The sequence below is a fragment of the Trichomonas vaginalis genome, chromosome I, assembly GCF_026262505.1.
Source record: "Trichomonas vaginalis G3 chromosome I, whole genome shotgun sequence".
In the NCBI taxonomy this organism is placed as follows: domain Eukaryota; phylum Parabasalia; order Trichomonadida; family Trichomonadidae; genus Trichomonas; species Trichomonas vaginalis.
The window spans coordinates 12,224,081-12,242,640 of NC_067203.1; the positions used below are offsets into that span (position 1 = coordinate 12,224,081).

At 33.7% G+C, this 18,560-nt stretch overlaps 7 protein-coding genes and 6 pseudogenes across 13 annotated transcripts, besides 7 other annotated features; 5 read left to right on the forward strand and 8 right to left on the reverse strand.

The window, feature by feature from the left end:
* Positions 1 to 9,741: part of a mobile genetic element that runs on past the window's edge.
* On the forward strand, positions 7 to 678 carry TVAGG3_0973320 (annotated as a pseudogene). Its single transcript has one exon. A coding segment is annotated over exon 1 (672 nt).
* Positions 728 to 991, reverse strand: TVAGG3_0973330 (uncharacterized protein; the record flags this gene model as incomplete). The annotated part of the gene is made up of 1 exon (XM_051253768.1): positions 728 to 991. One exon carries the CDS (start codon positions 989 to 991, stop codon positions 728 to 730), a length of 264 nt encoding a protein of 87 aa, XP_051079342.1.
* On the forward strand, positions 1,022 to 1,267 carry TVAGG3_0973340 (uncharacterized protein; the record flags this gene model as incomplete). The annotated part of the gene is made up of 1 exon (XM_051253769.1): positions 1,022 to 1,267. The coding sequence occupies one exon, from the start codon at positions 1,022 to 1,024 to the stop codon at positions 1,265 to 1,267; it is 246 nt and encodes an 81-aa protein (XP_051079343.1).
* Positions 1,539 to 2,590, reverse strand: TVAGG3_0973350 (DNA/RNA polymerases family; the record flags this gene model as incomplete). The annotated part of the gene is made up of 1 exon (XM_051253770.1): positions 1,539 to 2,590. A coding segment is annotated over one exon (1,052 nt), but the record flags the coding sequence as incomplete, so codon positions are not given.
* TVAGG3_0973360 lies at positions 2,852 to 3,419 on the reverse strand (annotated as a pseudogene). The gene has a single exon. A coding segment is annotated over exon 1 (568 nt).
* On the reverse strand, positions 3,464 to 4,047 carry TVAGG3_0973370 (annotated as a pseudogene). Its single transcript has one exon. A coding segment is annotated over exon 1 (584 nt).
* On the reverse strand, positions 4,067 to 4,219 carry TVAGG3_0973380 (uncharacterized protein; the record flags this gene model as incomplete). The annotated part of the gene is made up of 1 exon (XM_051253771.1): positions 4,067 to 4,219. The coding sequence occupies one exon, from the start codon at positions 4,217 to 4,219 to the stop codon at positions 4,067 to 4,069; it is 153 nt and encodes a 50-aa protein (XP_051079345.1).
* On the forward strand, positions 7,028 to 7,875 carry TVAGG3_0973390 (annotated as a pseudogene). Its single transcript has one exon. A coding segment is annotated over exon 1 (848 nt).
* TVAGG3_0973400 lies at positions 7,881 to 8,122 on the reverse strand (annotated as a pseudogene). Its single transcript has one exon. A coding segment is annotated over exon 1 (242 nt).
* TVAGG3_0973410 (uncharacterized protein) lies at positions 8,141 to 8,416 on the reverse strand (the record flags this gene model as incomplete). The annotated part of the gene is made up of 1 exon (XM_051253772.1): positions 8,141 to 8,416. One exon carries the CDS (start codon positions 8,414 to 8,416, stop codon positions 8,141 to 8,143), a length of 276 nt encoding a protein of 91 aa, XP_051079346.1.
* Positions 9,742 to 10,294: a mobile genetic element.
* An 80-nt stretch (positions 10,295 to 10,374) lies between these two features.
* Positions 10,375 to 11,184, reverse strand: TVAGG3_0973430 (uncharacterized protein; the record flags this gene model as incomplete). The annotated part of the gene is made up of 1 exon (XM_001286168.2): positions 10,375 to 11,184. The coding sequence occupies one exon, from the start codon at positions 11,182 to 11,184 to the stop codon at positions 10,375 to 10,377; it is 810 nt and encodes a 269-aa protein (XP_001286169.2).
* A 66-nt stretch (positions 11,185 to 11,250) lies between these two features.
* Positions 11,251 to 12,884: a mobile genetic element.
* Positions 12,885 to 13,079: 195 nt separating this feature from the next.
* Positions 13,080 to 16,077: a mobile genetic element.
* Positions 14,640 to 15,242, forward strand: TVAGG3_0973460 (uncharacterized protein; the record flags this gene model as incomplete). The annotated part of the gene is made up of 1 exon (XM_051253773.1): positions 14,640 to 15,242. A coding segment is annotated over one exon (603 nt), but the record flags the coding sequence as incomplete, so codon positions are not given.
* Positions 15,276 to 15,691, forward strand: TVAGG3_0973470 (annotated as a pseudogene). Its single transcript has one exon. A coding segment is annotated over exon 1 (416 nt).
* A 231-nt stretch (positions 16,078 to 16,308) lies between the features above and the next one.
* Positions 16,309 to 16,353: a mobile genetic element.
* Positions 16,354 to 16,450: 97 nt separating this feature from the next.
* Positions 16,451 to 16,799: a mobile genetic element.
* A 1,267-nt stretch (positions 16,800 to 18,066) lies between these two features.
* Positions 18,067 to 18,088: a mobile genetic element.
* Positions 18,089 to 18,560: the final 472 nt, after the last annotated feature.

Below are 18,560 nucleotides of genomic sequence, written 5' to 3' on the forward strand. Positions count from 1 at the left end.
TTTTCGATGTCCGAACAAGCACCGAAGCCGAACACAATAGCAGATGTCCTTTCAAGGTTGCCAGACAAGCGCCCAGTTCAAATTCAAATTGCCCAATTGAAAGCTCATCTGACAAACACCATTAAGACTCTCCAAAGTAGTCTTATGACAGAGATGACCAATCTCAAAGCCGATGTCCTCATGAACCAAGCTTCCAATGAGAAATGCCTGAACGATTTCACGGAAACCTTGCGCAATTACGAGAGAAAACCGAGACCTTGCCAGACTCATCTACCGTTTCTTCGAAGAGATAGACGCCATCTGGAAGGTACTCGGAAAGGACAGAACATGCAACACCGTACTTCGTGAACACAGAATTCGAAGGTATTATCAAAGAAGAGGAAGAAGAGGAAGAAGAAGAGAAACACGAAAAAGGAAGTTTGGGCAACCCTTGTTGCCGATGACCTTACGAAATTTCCCAACCCTACCCATAAAATCCGCACAAGGAGACGGCAAGGTTCTTACCCCAGTCCTCAACAACTTGGGACACTTGAACCTTAACCTTCGGAATCGCGGTTCAATTCCATGGGCAAGCTTGTCGCAATTCAATGGGTTCCAAATCCAGACAAGAAGACGAGGGTCAGACACATTGACGGTGACAAGCTCAACAACCGTAAGGAGAACCTCGAGTGGTTCTAAGAGTAAAAAAATTTTATTTTAGGGGGAAACCCCAAGTAAATTTAGGTGTTTATTTGGATAAGTATGTTAAATTAAGGGTAATTTGCAAAATTAGTTCCCGACCTTTGAATTGGGCTCTTTCGTTATCCCAGTTGCGTAGGAGGTCGTCCCAGAGGAGTTGGTAGAATTGCCAATCCAAGGACGATTTGTCCTCCCAGGCATTGAGGATGTACTGCTCGTAGAGTTTCATGACCTCTGCCTTGCACCAGACACCCTCTCCCTTGGAACGTAAGGCTTCTTCGAAGTGCTCGAATGCGATTGGCTGCGTGACCATCCGAAATGACACTTTTTGTCCGTTTGGTCAATGTTCGTGTCTCGTGCCATAGTCGACGAAAATACAGACAAACAGGTTATATATGAGTTTGAGACCAAGAATGGTGTAACTCGACCTGTCCGATTCAAAGACTCCGAGGGCGACCATGAAATTAAACGGAAATTAGCTAGGAAGGAATATAAAATGGACTGGTTGCCACCACCTCCACCTCCACCACCTTTACCTGTTCCTCAAGTAAATAAGCCTTTCCCGTTCCCAAGAATTCCCACATTTTAATTCAAATTCGAATAAAAATTTTTTATTTCATGCAATGTTTTATTTCTGTGCCGTCTTCAAGTATGCCCCAGTACTTACGCTTGGAGAGGACATGAACTTCGAAAATTTTGTCTAGCTTAAAAAGACCCATCTTTTCACCGACCATCCCATTTCAATGAGTTTGTTGTATCCTTCTTCGTTCGTCATGAGTGCGTCAATGTTCTCATAGTAAACCTTCACTTTGGATTTGACTTCGGAGAAGAATTTGTTGTAGTTGTCAAGGACTGCCTTTGCGAACTGAGGGTAAGACCAATGTTCGACAATAGGTTTTAATGTGGTTACTAAGCCACTTTGACCTTGAGTGAATTCGTACTTCAAAACAAAAGGAGAAAACCTTTCAACAAAGTTGTCGACCTTCTCATAATGTTTACTCTTCATCTCTTGAGGTTTCTTAATGGAATATCCCCATGTCGAATTCATAAGCAATTTGAGTGTCATTGCAAGTTTGGGGTTTGAAGCTTTCCTAATATCATACAGTTGTTGTATGACTTTTCCAACTGTATAGTTCCTTCCCGGGAACTCACCATCTTCGTTTGGAATTCCAGTCGGAATATATTGGACAAACCTCATGTATGCAGCGTTAAGGTCGACATAGTATATCTTTTCATCTGAGTCGAACTTGTCGCAACCAATTGGTCCAGTTTGTGGAAATTCAAGTGAGTCTCTTATCTTCTGAGAAACTTCTCCTGTTATCTCATAAACATCGTCGAAGCAACCTGTTTCATATAAAACCTTCTGACCTAACTCAGATGCTCTCCAATACAATTTGACGTCAATTGGATGTCTCAATGGAAGTTTGTTTATAGCATCTTGAAGTTCTTGCAACCTCATTGGAAGTTCTTCTGGTTCAGGTTGGTATCCGAACAATCCAACTCCTTTTGGAATTGTGTACTTCTTTTGTACTAGAACTTTGTCTGGAACAACTTTTGGTCTTGCTAACAGTGAAAAGTTTGTTTCGTCTTTTGGTACAAAAGTTTCTGTCAGCTTGTCATCTGGAATTGGTTCCAACAAACCTTTCTCGAAAAGAATGTTTACAGCTCTGACAATGTTGCACTTGCCTTTTCCGAACAATGGGTTTGTAAGACTTTCGTTCAACATGAAGTGGTTGTGGACAATTACAATCTTCAACCATGGTAAATTGAACTCAACAACATAGTCGTCATGTGAAGAACCTTTAGCTGTAGGTATGTTGACTCGGATATTGACATTTGCCAACGGTGCAATTTTTGCCAATTGACCTCTGAGAATGTACCTTGTCTTCACACATGACTCAAGATACTTCATCTTCTCATCTGTAACAAGACCAGAGTTCCTGAGACATGTAAGAATGCAAGGTTCATTGACAATTGTTTCAATTGAATTGTAAATTCCATACCTTGTCAAGTCAATGTCAGACTTATTTATGAACGGAAGTATCCAGCATGTTGTCTGACTGCTTGAGGGTTAGGTTGGTACCATTCGAACTTGACACTTGCAATTCCTTCAATTGCATTCAAAATGTCTGAGTCGGAGTCAACCATTTGTTCTCTCTTTGTAGTCTTGAAAGCGTCAAGAAGTTTTGCAGCTGTTTGTTCATTGCCATTTGCATAGTAAATGTGACCATCCAAATCGTTATGGTCAATCTGAGATTGTGTCCTTTCTTATTTCCGTCTTGAATTGCAGCAAGTACCCATGAAGCCTTCTTTGTTCTTTCCTTCGTCAAAGTTTACTGTAAAGGTTCGACCAGATGTAATTTGACTTCTAACTTCACGTACTTCTCATATGCATATCTTGTTCTTTCCATGGGAGCATGACCATCCTCTGCACTACCTTTTTTCCTTCTCAAAGGATGCAATTGTTCGTCATGTTTCCAGTAGAATCTGGCAAAGCCGTCGTGTCCTTCAACTTGAGGTTCACTAACATCGAAAGGCATGTCCATAAGACGTTCTTCTTCTAACCTCTCTAGTCTGTTTGGATAATTGGCACGTGCTGTTTCCAAATCCATTTCGTAGCGAAGACCAGCCAGTTTGTCATAGACTTTTATGGGTCTTCCTTTCTTATATTTAAACTTCTTCGAAACTCTCCAACCATATCTTTGTAACTCTGCTTTTATTCTAGCAGACTTTCTATCCATTCTATATGGGGGCATTTTTATAAAAATAAAAAAATTTTTTTTCTTTACTTAACATAACCGCCTGCTGCCATAAGTCTTTGACGCCAACCCATACCAGCTAATGAAGGTTGACTTGGTTTAGTTTGGAAACTAAACTTTGGTTTTGGTTTATCTTCAGTTTTTGGTTTTTCTTCTTCTATCGGTTTTTCGTCACTTTTCGGTTCCTCTGACTTTACTTCACTGCAGGAACAGTTGTATCGTCAACATCTTCATAAATATCATATGCCATTTGTTTTTGTTTTCCTTTCAACTTTTTGTGTTTGTTGTAAAGTTTAGAATATTTCGACTCTAAGTCAATGAGATGTTCTATAATGAACTGTTGGTCAGTGAAGTAAACTTTTCCATCTGTTGTCTCGAAAGCTCCTTCAGACTTCAATATTTTATTTGTGAGAGTCTGTTTCTTTTTTGAGATACTAGCCGTTCCATTTCTATGAAAAGTGACTTTATAGTTAGGGTTTGTATTTCCAGACCTGGCACTTTCTATTATTGAATTTTTCTCTTCATCTGTAAGTTCTTTGACAGGTTTTGACAATGGTTCTGAACTTTTTGTTTGTGGTGTCAAATCTACCGTTTCAACTTCTTCGGTCATTTCATCTCAGTAAAAAATTTTAGTTTGGTTTGTTTTCAACTGGTTGTTTAGGTTTTTTAAGTCGGTCTAAAACTTCCTGAGGTATAGGAAGAACTTGACAAACACGTTGTGTAACTGCTGGAAGTCGACAAATCCATCTTGAACCCATTTGTCTCAATGCTGTATTGTTCATTTCATCTCAGTAAAAAACTTTACATTCCCACGTTTGAGGCGGTTGAGGTTGGTTATTGTTTACCCATTGTTGTGCATGGTTATATCCTCTGTTAAAGAATCTTTCACCTTGGTCCATATAGTGTCCTGCTTGGTTATAGTAGTCATTTGCTTTGTTATAATAGTTTCCTGCTTGTCTTCCTACATTGTCCATCCATCCTTGAACTTTTCCTCTTGTTTCAGGATTTGGAATAAGATTTGTTGCATCTCGTGCTACATCCCAACCTTTCTGTACAGTTTGTATAATAGGTTGTGCTTTCTCTTTAAGTATACCTAATGTACTCAAAATCTTCCTTCCAACTCCAAATACACCTCTGGCTATTGTTCCCACTGCGGGCAAAAATCTGGATGCAACTCCTGCTAATGCGCCAAATAAACCCATTTCTTATAGGGTAAAAAATGACGAATCCAAACAAGGACCCCTATGTTTCTAAAGCGACAAAGAAAGCACTCATGATAAAAATCTTTAGTTCAACACCAAATGCTTGGTTTATGGATATCTTGGAAAACATTCCGAGGTATAGAGAAGATGGACCACCATACTGGCTAATATTTGTCGGTCAAAACACAAGATACTGTGAAGCCATACCATTACAGTCCAAAGCTATTTTAGATATCTTAGCAGCTTTGACAATATTCGTTGACAAATACCATCCAACAAAACTGACATCTGACTGTGAAAGTTCTTTCAAATCAGATGATGTAAAAACTATCTGCGTTCAAAAAATGTAAACCAATATTTCATTGTCGACCAAAACCATTCTGCTCTTGGTGTCATTGACGGTTGTATAAAAATGTTAAGAGACTTAAACCAACCACAAGGTGGTGAAGCAAATGAAATGTCATATGACGACAATATAGACACTTCTCCATGGCAAAGATGAGACAAGTTTTAAATATTTACAATAGCCGTAAACAAAAAGGTTTGGGAAACCACTCCCCGAAGAAATGAAAAACAACCCTGACTTAGAGAAAGACTATATATTTAATAATTTAGTCAAAAGAGACAAACAAGAAAGAATGCCGGGCTTCAAACTTCAGAAAGGTGACAAAGTAAAAATAGAAATACCTAAACGCGACCCATATGAAAATACTATTGACTATGACAACAATGGGAACCCGACAGGTACTCACATTCGTGTTCGTAAAAATAGAAGAAAGTATACAAGAGAATATTATGAAGTTTTAGGCAAACATGGCAAAATGTACACACTGCAAGCAGAAGATAAAACTACTATTGTCAGACCTCGTTTCAAACTTGTCAAAGTTCAAGGTGGTATACTTTCAAAGACAGTTCCTAACAAATATAAGACAACTCCTGACGAATATGCTAAAGAAGTTGAAAATGACGACTAAGCATTTCTATACCATGCGTAAACTGTCATGTAAGGTGGCATGTATTCTTTACTTTGTCCCGTTGTTTGCGTATATCCTGAAACGCGATGTGTATGGTTTCCTCCTCCCTCAGTGTTACTCCAGTAACAATTTATAGCAAACTTAACGTTGTCTTTAACATCATATCCTTTACCTTTTGTCATTGCTGACCAATCCCAATATCTATGCTTATGCCAACCTGCTTGAGATGTACTTAAATCTATGTAGTGACTGTGTGCAGGTAAATTTTCACCTGAAATCGTTTTACTTCCACCTGTTTCCTTTGAAGAGTTTGCACAATACAAAAACCTGTCGACTATTTGAGTCCAAGTTCCAAAACCCAGAACTGTTTCTGGTCTGGTAGAGTTCATTGACGTATAAATAGAGCCTATAGGATATAATGTTTGAAGTATTTCTGTCTTTAATGTTTGAAGCTCTGTTTTGTCTGCTTTCTTGTCATATAAATCTTGAGCAGTGAATTTAATATTATGTTCATCCTTCATGACATAAACATCTTTACATCTAATGTTTCTCATCGTCGTTATGTCGTCATCCGATGTTAAACCTTGTGGAAAGTTAGGAGGTTTACATATAATGCATCCCCACCAGTTTCTTCAACCGTTCCTTCAATACTTTCTATAGCAACAGTTGTAAAACTTGTATGTGTATGGTCTTATTTGCTTTCTTCTCTAACTCATCGTTAACATAAGTTTTATCTGCTTTAAGGTCTAAACATCCTGAAACCCATCCTGTATCGGCTTTATTTAAAATCTTCGATGTCCGTTCATGGTACCAGTCAACCCTTTCTTCATTTCTTTATCTTTTTCATCCACATATTCCTTATCCGCTTTCTTCTCTACACTTACTAGCCCATATTCCTTATCTGCTTATTTTCAAGGCTAACGTTTAAGTCTGTTATTTCAGATATAGAAGTGTATGAGTCTTTTTAGAATATTCGTTTTCAGCTCTTGTCACTTCACTTGACATTTTATTGTCAACATATGTTTTGTCTGCTAGTTCAGGATGAGTATGTTCTTTTGTTGCATAAGCATTGTTAGCTCTTTCTTCTTCTTTTGCTATTGCATCGTCTACATATTCTTTGTCAGCTTTGTTGTCAACATCTGCTTTCAAAAGAAGTTCATTTATAGGTTTCTCGTTTAAAGTTCCTTTTGTTGGATTTATACAGACAGTATGGTTCTTATTGTCTTGAAACAGAAACTCATCTGTCATTGGGTTTAATGTCAGTTTTAAGTTTCCTTCTTTCAATGACTCAGATATCTTAGAATATTGAAAAGTTTGTTGTGTTCTTATTTAGAGCTTGCATAATGAGTTGTCGGTTGTGTTGTATTTCTCTCATGGAAGCAATATCTTTCGACATTTTTATTCTAGATAAAATATGCTTCCAATAGAAAAAGAAAATTCAAGAGTTGCTACAACTAAACCATTAGATGAACTTTTTACTAATGTCGGTCAAAAGTTTGAGACAGAGACCGTAAAGCATGAAGGCTATCGTTTTGACTACCCATTAAGATGGTTAAGAGACCCATCTGTCACAAAAGCTATTGGCTTTCGTAGAATGAAGTTTGTGTCTGTAGAAGATAAAAGTTTTCCATTTATTGTAAGGTTTCATATAGATTATATATCTGAAGGGAAACGAAAAATGTGGGAAGAAATTGAGCTAATACAAGTTGACCTTTCATCTTCTCTACAGACTGCGTTAAAAAATATAGAAGATAAAATAAATTCATGTTATGCAAAATATGCTGATGAATATGCAAATACCGAGAGCACACTTTATGTGAGAATTGTATATGACAAACAAAATTCACAAGTGTCATTTCAAATCTACGAAGACAATCCAAATAAAGACGAACAAATATATACAGAATTCACTGCAATGTCATGGTATTATTTGCAAAGAATGTTAAATCAGAAAGTCGAACTTCCTTTAGCAAATATTTACAGTCGATATGCAAGAGATGAACCATATTTATTTAAAGATGTTTTCGACCCAGCTGCTATTATTGTTCATGCTTCATTTTCTGGCGCCCAAAACTCTTTCTTATGCTTGGCAAATGACTTTTACGAAAAACCTACAAAGTTATACGAACCACAAGTGGAAGTATTTCAGACTTTCAAGTATGGTTTACTACAGATGGAAGAAAAAGAATAATTCCATTATACCATGCGTTTTACTTAGAACTTAGTTTCATATACAACTACTATCGAACGGTAAAAATATAATTTTTTTAATACGGTTGAGGTGTTGGATTTGGTTGCCAACTAGACTGTGGTGCAGGTTCAGGCTGTTGTATAACTGGAGCTTGTTCTTCTGGTTCAGGGTCTTTAGGTATAATACCAACAAACTGACCTACCCTTTTACCAATATTTTTGACTCCGTTCCAATTCCTCTTCCTACGGTTTTTATTCCATTCCATATACCTCTTCCAACATTTCGAAAGAAGTTTCCTATTCTTCCAAAGAAACCCATTTTACTATATGTAAAAATCTAATGTCCGCCTAGTCTCTTACGTTTCCTGTTGAGTTCCATAGCATTCTTTAACTGGAGCTCATACATTCTGTTTCTCCTCTGGTAGAAAACATATTCTGGGTCAACTCCTGTGTTCGCGTCATCTGCATAAAGTTGTTTATATCCCACTTCAGGGTTTGTATAAAACTCTTTCCATCTCATATTTGCATACCATGGTGGCAAACCTAACGCAGCGTCATTTGACATGGCAGTTTGCATTTGTACATCTGTTGGCACTTGACCATAGTTTGCCATTGCAGTTTGTATTCTAACTTCATTTGGAATATTCTCTGGGTTTGGTTGTCCAGGTTGCTGTGCATTCGCTAAGTTCTGTGCGTCCATTTAATATTAGATAAAAATATCTCTTACGAGTACATATACTGAACATTTGCAGGCATTGGTTCATCTTCATATTCTCTGTACTTTTCTGCCACGTCAAAGAAATAAATGACACAATGGAAAAAACCTAAAACAAGTAGTCCTATTTCAAACCACATTTACTTACTAATAAAATTTCTTTATTGTGACACTTTCTCCAGTTTATAGGACCTCTCTCATATTCTATCTTGTCATATCTAAACTCATAGTCATGTATGTCCTCTAACCATCTCATAACGGTTTCCAAACCACTTTTATCGGATGTAAAGTAAAAGCATGGATGGTTATGTAAAACGTCTAAAGTTTCTAAAGAGTCTCTCAAAGTCCAGTCTACTTGGTATTGAAAATCCCATGTGTTATAGAACGGCGGGTCCACTATAAAGAAAACATTTTCCTTGTCTTTCTATATTTTTCATACAACTCTGTCCAATGACATCTCACAAACTCTATACCCTCAATATATTTTTCTATGTCCTCTTTGAAAACATTTGTATAGTTAAGATATAAAACTTTTGACATAAGTGTTTCAATGTCATGAACTCTTATAGAACCACTATAATAATAGTCTAGCAGATATACTATCCCAGTCTATATATTCTGCTTTTTTCAAAACCTCTCTCACAATATTTTTCTTATCTAATGGTATACGTTCCATCTTACCTATAGGTATCTTTTCTTTTAACTCTTTCAATATATTGTTTGTGTCTGGTATATGTTTGAGACGGTCCATATAGTTGTCGAAGTCATTGCATATAATCTTTGAGTCTGGGAATATTGTATGGCACAAATGGGATATATAGAAACTTCCACCGAACAAATCTACAAATGTTAGACCATTCGGTAGTTTCTTAAGTTCTCTCAATATAATATCTTTACATCTACTCTTATTTCCAAAGAACGGTAACGGTGGTTTTGTAAAATTCATTTATATATAATAATAAAAATGTTTTTCCTGAAAAGTGACAGAAAAGTGACAAAGCATGAAAACATATATAATTTGTGAAAAGCGACACATTATATAATGTTTTCGACCCAGAAGAAGGCTTCTTCCCAGAAGCAATGGAGGAAGAAGAAGAGTCCTCCGAATTCACACCAGAAGACTAACAATTTTCCGAATAAAAACTTCATTTATACTAAACATCTTCGGGGCTAGAAGGGGCGCAGCCCCTGGAAGCCCCACTACCTTTTTTTTTTTTTTTTTTAAAGAAAAAATAAACCACGTTAAAATTTTTCTTTCTTAATTTTTTACAAAATCTACTTAGAATTATGCAAAATATGACTAAATAATTATAAATGTCAAGTTAAATTTTAATTTTGATAAATAATTTAAATTTCAAAATATCAAGTTCAGTTCGACTATGTATGTAGTAATTCCTCAATAAAGTGCCAAAACCCTATTAAAATATATGAACATTTTCAACATTTTAATGTTTTTATTTAAAAATTTGTTGGAATATGAGCTTCAAACAATTATTATGTAAATAAAAATAATTAAATATATGTATTTATTCGTATTACAACCGTAGTAAGTCGATTCTTCCTTTCTTCTACTGAGATTTGAATTTGATTTCGAATTGTAAAGAGATTCAAAGGGAAAATACTAGCGGATAAAAACTACCTCCATGAAAGGGTCATAATGGAGTCAAGTTGTATTTTTTGATATTTTTTGCTTTTCGAGCCTAAATAGGTAGCCAAGATAATGCCTAAAAATAAGGTTCTAAATTCTGAAGTTTACATGATCCTCTCGTGTGCACCCTTAAACTGCGAGACAAAAGGCGTAAGTATTCAATTTTGAATAGTTTACATCATATTAGAAATATATTTGAAAACTCTAATTATTTCTTTCCGAATTTCAGCTTATATGGTGACTTATATCCATCAGTATGCTGAATTTGTTGTGTTTCACCAGATATGTCTGGTGTTTCCATGAATTCGAGGCCACTTTCAAGGTGTTCTTCGATATCTACGTCTGAAGGCTGAATACTATCATGAGCTCTTGGTCTTTGTGGTTGAGGTTTCGGTTGTGGCTCTGGAGGAGGAACGAAATTGTTTGAATTTTGAATATTTTGTTGTTGGCTTTCAAGTTCTTTTTGTTGTTGTTTATTGGACTCAATAAGAATTATTTTTGACTTGTAGACCTCTGAATCCATTAATATAACTTCTAAAGTTTTATTTTTTAGATTTAATTTTTCTTCTAATTCCAGCGTAGTTTGAATAACATCTTCTTCTGTTGGACTGCATTTTTTAAATGTAATCAATGATGAATGATCTGCGACTGGTTGAATGTCAGGAATCTTTTTAAGAATAGGTTTGAAATTATTGAGATAAAACTTAGTATCATCAAGCATTGTCATAGCGCGAAGATAGCTTAATGAGGCAATTAACTCATCTGACTTAGTTTTGGAATCAATGGAAGATATATCGTTTTTAACAACTTCAAGTTCGTTTTGAATCCTAGTATGTGTTTTAAGTTTCATTGTGTGCACCGTATAATTCTCTAAATCGCTAACTCGGCATGCTGGTTTTGATTTTGATAAATTATTTTTGATATTTGTTTCGATTTGATCGATCAAGCCCACATCAGAATCAAGACTTTTCTTGTTACCCGCTTCCCATGCTCTTATGATGTTCAAATATTCACTCATTATGGGAGACTCTAATGAATTATGAAGCATTTCAAAAAAATAATTTTATCAAAATAAAAGTATTAAGGGTATAGTAAACTCAAAATTCTAGAGTTTTGAGAGTGCCAATAAACTCTATAGGCCTATATATATCTATATTTTAAAGGAGAGGTTACGCCATAATATTTGATATTATAAATTATTAATTCAAAATAAAAGTAGAAAATGAAACTAATTTTATTCTAACCTATATAAATATATCAATAATCTAAAATGATTATAGTCTGAACTATATTTTACCAGATTATCAAATATAAGAGAAATGAAATAAGGCATAAAAATATCATAGCATAATTATTGGATAAATGCATTAATAAATTATTTATATCATAATGAGAAAAAATCAAAATAAGAAAATGAGCATAATAATAATTTAATTAAAAACAAAAACAATAAATAAAATGTAATTTTCGTTAATCAAAGTCATCAATGTCTTCGTCTTCTGATTCCCATTCGGACTTGAAAACTTGATAATCTCCTCCTGGTACACTCTGAATGAATTTTTTGTATTTGTTCTGTTTTTTAGAACCTTTTGTAACAGTTTTTTGTTTCAATATCACTTTGGAGTAACAATTCTCTTCAAATGATTTGACACAATCTTCTGGAAGTGGGGAAAGATGTAATGCTTTTTGTATATCTCCGAGAAAATGCTCTGGATCATTCCATTCTAAGATTGCAACGTTAACTCTAATGTTAATGTTCTTCCAGGCTCTTGATTTGTCCAAATAGCATGCAATTTTGGAGTTAAACGCTTCATTCATGCAGGTAGATCCAATGGAAGAAACTTTGGAAACTATGGGTGTCCATTTGTGAACCCAGTCATAGAGCATGAATTGAAGTTGGATCGAATTGACACCTTTTTGCCATTCAAAGCATTTGTAATTGTGCGGTTCGCAAAAAGAATGATTGCCTACGTAATGGTAGACACAATTCTCCCACATTTTCGTACGTTTGTCAATATTTTCTTCGGCAAAACATGACCAAAGCCACATACTTAGGCTTGCATTCAGACCCCAGAAAGGTCTCTCTATTTTTTCAATCTTCTGAGTCTTGTCGTTGAAAACTTCAACTGTCTTATGAGAAGCTGAGAACTTTGTAAAATCTTTTGAGATATTTTTTGATACATGACCTGGATCGAATCTTTCAAGATGAGAGACGCCAAATTCTTTAAAGACAGAGACACTTTTGTTATCTCGGTCTTTAATAATCTCTTTAACATCTTTCAAGATATTGTATTTCTTTAATTGCTTCAAGATGATTCGAGTTCCAGCACTTTCCATATTGTTGGAAGCTCCGGAATACTGAGCATGCTGTCTGTTTCCACCAATATGGTTGATGTTCACGCATGCAAGAACTCTTTTTGTGACAGCATCGAGCGCAGTTACTGTACAACTTGGCGAGTTTCGCATGTGCGTCCATCTTGCATCAATGGATAAGTAACCACTGAAGGACTTTCTCGACAGCATTAGGGAAATACTTTTAAGTCTTCTAATCTTATCGTCACAAAATCTCTGTTGTCTCATGACACCACTCTTCACAGGGGGCTTAGTTCCACAAAGAGAAAGAAAGCGAGCACCTTTTGTATATGGCATTCCGGTCATTATGCAAGCACCAAGCATCTGTCGCGCTGAGAGTCGACGACGTTCGTGGAGTAAAATGTTATGCATTGCCTTTGTTTTCCGTTTTGGGTGAACAATATGGCCCATACAACAACAAAAAAATGAAATCCCGCCAAAAGTGAAAATTGAATAAAAAGTAATAATTAATAAATATATACTATATCATTAGATGAATATTTTGGAATAACATTTTAAAATCGAGGTTTTTCAATGGATAACGGTTCAATCAAAAATTAAGGGTATAGTCCACTAAAAATTTTTAAGTTTTGACAATGAAAATAAGCTCTGTGACCATGTAAATATATATCTATGCAAAACGAGAGGTTATGCCATAATTTTTTTAGTTATCAAATTTTCCTTTTTTTGAGAGAAGTCTCTCAATAATTTGAGAAGAATCTTTGATATAAAGAGATACACATTTGTAGAACGAAGTAAGTGTTTTCCAAACATTTTATATGTTCATCCTGTATAACAATATAAAGCTGCATAGTGCCATCTTGTGCGTTTGCTATTTTATGTACTTTTCATTGAGATAATCCCTCTTCTCGGGTGATTTTAACAGTCAACTCAATTTTAAAATAAAGATTTCATCAAAATGATTTCGAAATTCGGATATTGATTATATAAATAGCACTGTTAACATATTTTGGATGAGTAAAAAATACCTTGTTTTGTATGCATTTAGTACACCTTTATTTTTGATTAAAACTATAAAATTTTTATTCCTTATATAATAAATAGTATATGTTACATAAACATGAAATTCAATAGCATTCAATTTTGGATTTTTTAGATTTGGTAAATTTTAGAAGAAATAAAATCAGCAATCAAAATAAAGAAACTTTTTTTGTATCTTCTATGATTACCTTTTGGTACTAAATTTTGCATTAATAAGTAAATTATCTGTATTATTCTGTGAGCACAAGCCCTCAGTTATGCTGGTAGTGAATGATGAATCGTCATTTTGCGAAGAGAACGCGATTATTAAGGTAATTTTGAGAATTGTCTTGAATTATTTAAAATTAAAGTTAATTGAATAGGTAGGATAACTAGCCTTTGCTAAATTTGTATAATTTGACCTTATTCTAGTTGGATCTGAGAATATTTTGCTGAAATAATAAATTATATCGCCGATTTATGAAAATTTCTCTGATGGGACCGACTCGCTGAAACGTATTAGTGTTAATGGTAACTTGTCTGAATTTTCAAATTTTTTTCGAAATCCAAAAAATCACAAACAAAAGCATCAAAATTAGATTTGCATTTAAGGTTTTCATTTTTTTTGGAAAATAAAAATATTTTTCCCCAATAAAGTTTATTTTTACTTTTGAGAGGAATAGAAACGTTATTTTGGAATTTTGAAACGACAGAAATGTTCCATTTTTAATGTAGATTCTAAAATGGGGTCAAATTTTTGATTGAACCGTTATCCATTGAAAAACCTCGATTTTAAAATGTTATTCCAAAATATTCATCTAATGATATAGTATATATTTATTAATTATTACTTTTTATTCAATTTTCACTTTTGGCGGGATTTCATTTTTTTGTTGTTGTATGGGCCATATTGTTCACCCAAAACGGAAAACAAAGGCAATGCATAACATTTTACTCCACGAACGTCGTCGACTCTCAGCGCGACAGATGCTTGGTGCTTGCATAATGACCGGAATGCCATATACAAAAGGTGCTCGCTTTCTTTCTCTTTGTGGAACTAAGCCCCCTGTGAAGAGTGGTGTCATGAGACAACAGAGATTTTGTGACGATAAGATTAGAAGACTTAAAAGTATTTCCCTAATGCTGTCGAGAAAGTCCTTCAGTGGTTACTTATCCATTGATGCAAGATGGACGCACAGGCGAAACTCGCCAAGTTGTACAGTAACTGCGCTCGATGCTGTCACAAAAAGAGTTCTTGCATGCGTGAACATCAACCATATTGGTGGAAACAGACAGCATGCTCAGTATTCCGGAGCTTCCAACAATATGGAAAGTGCTGGAACTCGAATCATCTTGAAGCAATTAAAGAAATACAATATCTTGAAAGATGTTAAAGAGATTATTAAAGACCGAGATAACAAAAGTGTCTCTGTCTTTAAAGAATTTGGCGTCTCTCATCTTGAAAGATTCGATCCAGGTCATGTATCAAAAAATATCTCAAAAGATTTTACAAAGTTCTCAGCTTCTCATAAGACAGTTGAAGTTTTCAACGACAAGACTCAGAAGATTGAAAAAATAGAGAGACCTTTCTGGGGTCTGAATGCAAGCCTAAGTATGTGGCTTTGGTCATGTTTTGCCGAAGAAAATATTGACAAACGTACGAAAATGTGGGAGAATTGTGTCTACCATTACGTAGGCAATCATTCTTTTTGCGAACCGCACAATTACAAATGCTTTGAATGGCAAAAAGGTGTCAATTCGATCCAACTTCAATTCATGCTCTATGACTGGGTTCACAAATGGACACCCATAGTTTCCAAAGTTTCTTCCATTGGATCTACCTGCATGAATGAAGCGTTTAACTCCAAAATTGCATGCTATTTGGACAAATCAAGAGCCTGGAAGAACATTAACATTAGAGTTAACGTTGCAATCTTAGAATGGAATGATCCAGAGCATTTTCTCGGAGATATACAAAAAGCATTACATCTTCCCCACTTCCAGAAGATTGTGTCAAATCATTTGAAGAGAATTGTTACTCCAAAGTGATATTGAAACAAAAAACTGTTACAAAAGGTTCTAAAAAACAGAACAAATACAAAAAATTCATTCAGAGTGTACCAGGAGGAGATTATCAAGTTTTCAAGTCCGAATGGGAATCAGAAGACGAAGACATTGATGACTTTGATTAACGAAAATTACATTTTATTTATTGTTTTTGTTTTTAATTAAATTATTATTATGCTCATTTTCTTATTTTGATTTTTTCTCATTATGATATAAATAATTTATTAATGCATTTATCCAATAATTATGCTATGATATTTTTATGCCTTATTTCATTTCTCTTATATTTGATAATCTGGTAAAATATAGTTCAGACTATAATCATTTTAGATTATTGATATATTTATATAGGTTAGAATAAAATTAGTTTCATTTTCTACTTTTATTTTGAATTAATAATTTATAATATCAAATATTATGGCGTAACCTCTCCTTTAAAATATAGATATATATAGGCCTATAGAGTTTATTGGCACTCTCAAAACTCTAGAATTTTGAGTTTACTATACCCTTAAAAAATCGAACATTTCTGTCGTTTCAAAATTCCAAAATAACGTTTCTATTCCTCTCAAAAGTAAAAATAAACTTTATTGGGGAAAAATATTTTTATTTTCCAAAAAAAATGAAAACCTTAAATGCAAATCTAATTTTGATGCTTTTGTTTGTGATTTTTTGTGTAATGCATGAAAATTCGGTTCACTTCATTTTTGACACTTTACATATCGGATGTATTATCTAAGAATTATATTATAAAATAATAATTTTGTGTTTTATAAGTTTATTTGTATAAATTGATTCAAAAAAAATGGAAAGACAAGAAGTGGATCTGCCAAATGAAAATCAGATTTATAGTTTTAGAGAGTTACATACATGAAATATGAAAATTGAACTTTGTATAAGGAATTGTTGGCTATGATGTACTGATCATGAATCAGTACATCATAGCCAACAATTCCTTCGCAAACAGCGGGAAACTTTGTCTGAATAGTTTAACATTCAGACAAAGTTTCCCGCTGTCAGAGAGGGAATGGAAGGGTAAGAGGTATATATTCATAATGTATACCTCTTACCCTTTCATTCCCTCGAGAAAGTTCAAAAACTTGGGTGCAATCAGAACTGATTGCACCCAAGTTTTTGAACTTTGTATAAGGAATTGTTGGCTATGATGTACTGATCATGAATCAGTACATCATAGCCAACAATTCCTTCCCAAACAACCCGAAATTTGTCTGATTCCACACTAATTTTATTAATTTATCTAAACTTTTATCCTCGTCTACAATTTAATCATCAATAATTATCTCTTGTTCTATTTCACTATTATATATATATATATTTATATGATTTGATTTAAAAAAAATAAATAAATAAATTAATAAATCATTTACTCAAATATATCAAAAGTTTTATTTTTATATATAAAGATAACTACTTTTTAAAAAAAATACCCTATATATTTTTGCCATGTAAACTTGTCACTTTTTGTCAGAAGTGACGTGAACCGAATTTTCATGCACAACAGTTTGTGATTTTTTGGATTTCGAAAAAAATTTGAAAATTCAGACAAGTTACCATTAACACTAATACGTTTCAGCGAGTCGGTCCCATCAGAGAAATTTTCATAAATCGGCGATATAATTTATTATTTCAGCAAAATATTCTCAGATCCAACTAGAATAAGGTCAAATTATACAAATTTAGCAAAGGCTAGTTATCCTACCTATTCAATTAACTTTAATTTTAAATAATTCAAGACAATTCTCAAAATTACCTTAATAATCGCGTTCTCTTCGCAAAATGACGATTCATCATTCACTACCAGCATAACTGAGGGCTTGTGCTCACAGAATAATACAGATAATTTACTTATTAATGCAAAATTTAGTACCAAAAGGTAATCATAGAAGATACAAAAAAAGTTTCTTTATTTTGATTGCTGATTTTATTTCTTCTAAAATTTACCAAATCTAAAAAATCCAAAATTGAATGCTATTGAATTTCATGTTTATGTAACATATACTATTTATTATATAAGGAATAAAAATTTTATAGTTTTAATCAAAAATAAAGGTGTACTAAATGCATACAAAACAAGGTATTTTTTACTCATCCAAAATATGTTAACAGTGCTATTTATATAATCAATATCCGAATTTCGAAATCATTTTGATGAAATCTTTATTTTAAAATTGAGTTGACTGTTAAAATCACCCGAGAAGAGGATTATCTCAATGAAAAGTACATAAAATAGCAAACGCACAAGATGGCACTATGCAGCTTTATATTGTTATACAGGATGAACATATAAAATGTTTGGAAAACACTTACTTCGTTCTACAAATGTGTATCTCTTTATATCAAAGATTCTTCTCAAATTATTGAGAGACTTCTCTCAAAAAAAGGAAAATTTGATAACTAAAAAAATTATGGCATAACCTCTCGTTTTGCATAGATATATATTTACATGGTCACAGAGCTTATTTTCATTGTCAAAACTTAAAAATTTTTAGTGGACTATACCCTTAATAATATCGATTTAATTTAATATTTTACAATTCATAAAAGCATAAAAGATCGTAAAAAGTGGCATATTCACCGGAAATTTTAAAAATTAGTAGCATGAATTATATTTCATTGAATGTGATATAGTGGCAGCTGCAATAAGTAAAAATCTGGGCCAAGAGTCGTAAATGTTTCCAAAAAGTTTCCTTGATCAACCCAAAAGATCATAATAATAACACTTTGTATCATGTGCATTGATCTAATTGTTCGTTTTGTTACAACTTCCTTTATTATTTTATTGTTCCAACTCTAAAGGCATATGAAATATTAAATATAATTATATAAATTTTAATTTTTTGTCAAATTTATGCGCATATTTGTGAACTATGATAATAACCATATACAATTACCGATATTAAAATGCTAATTCTTATGTTTTTAAACCTAAAAATTTATATGATCAAATAAATTCAACAAAAAATCCGTAACAGT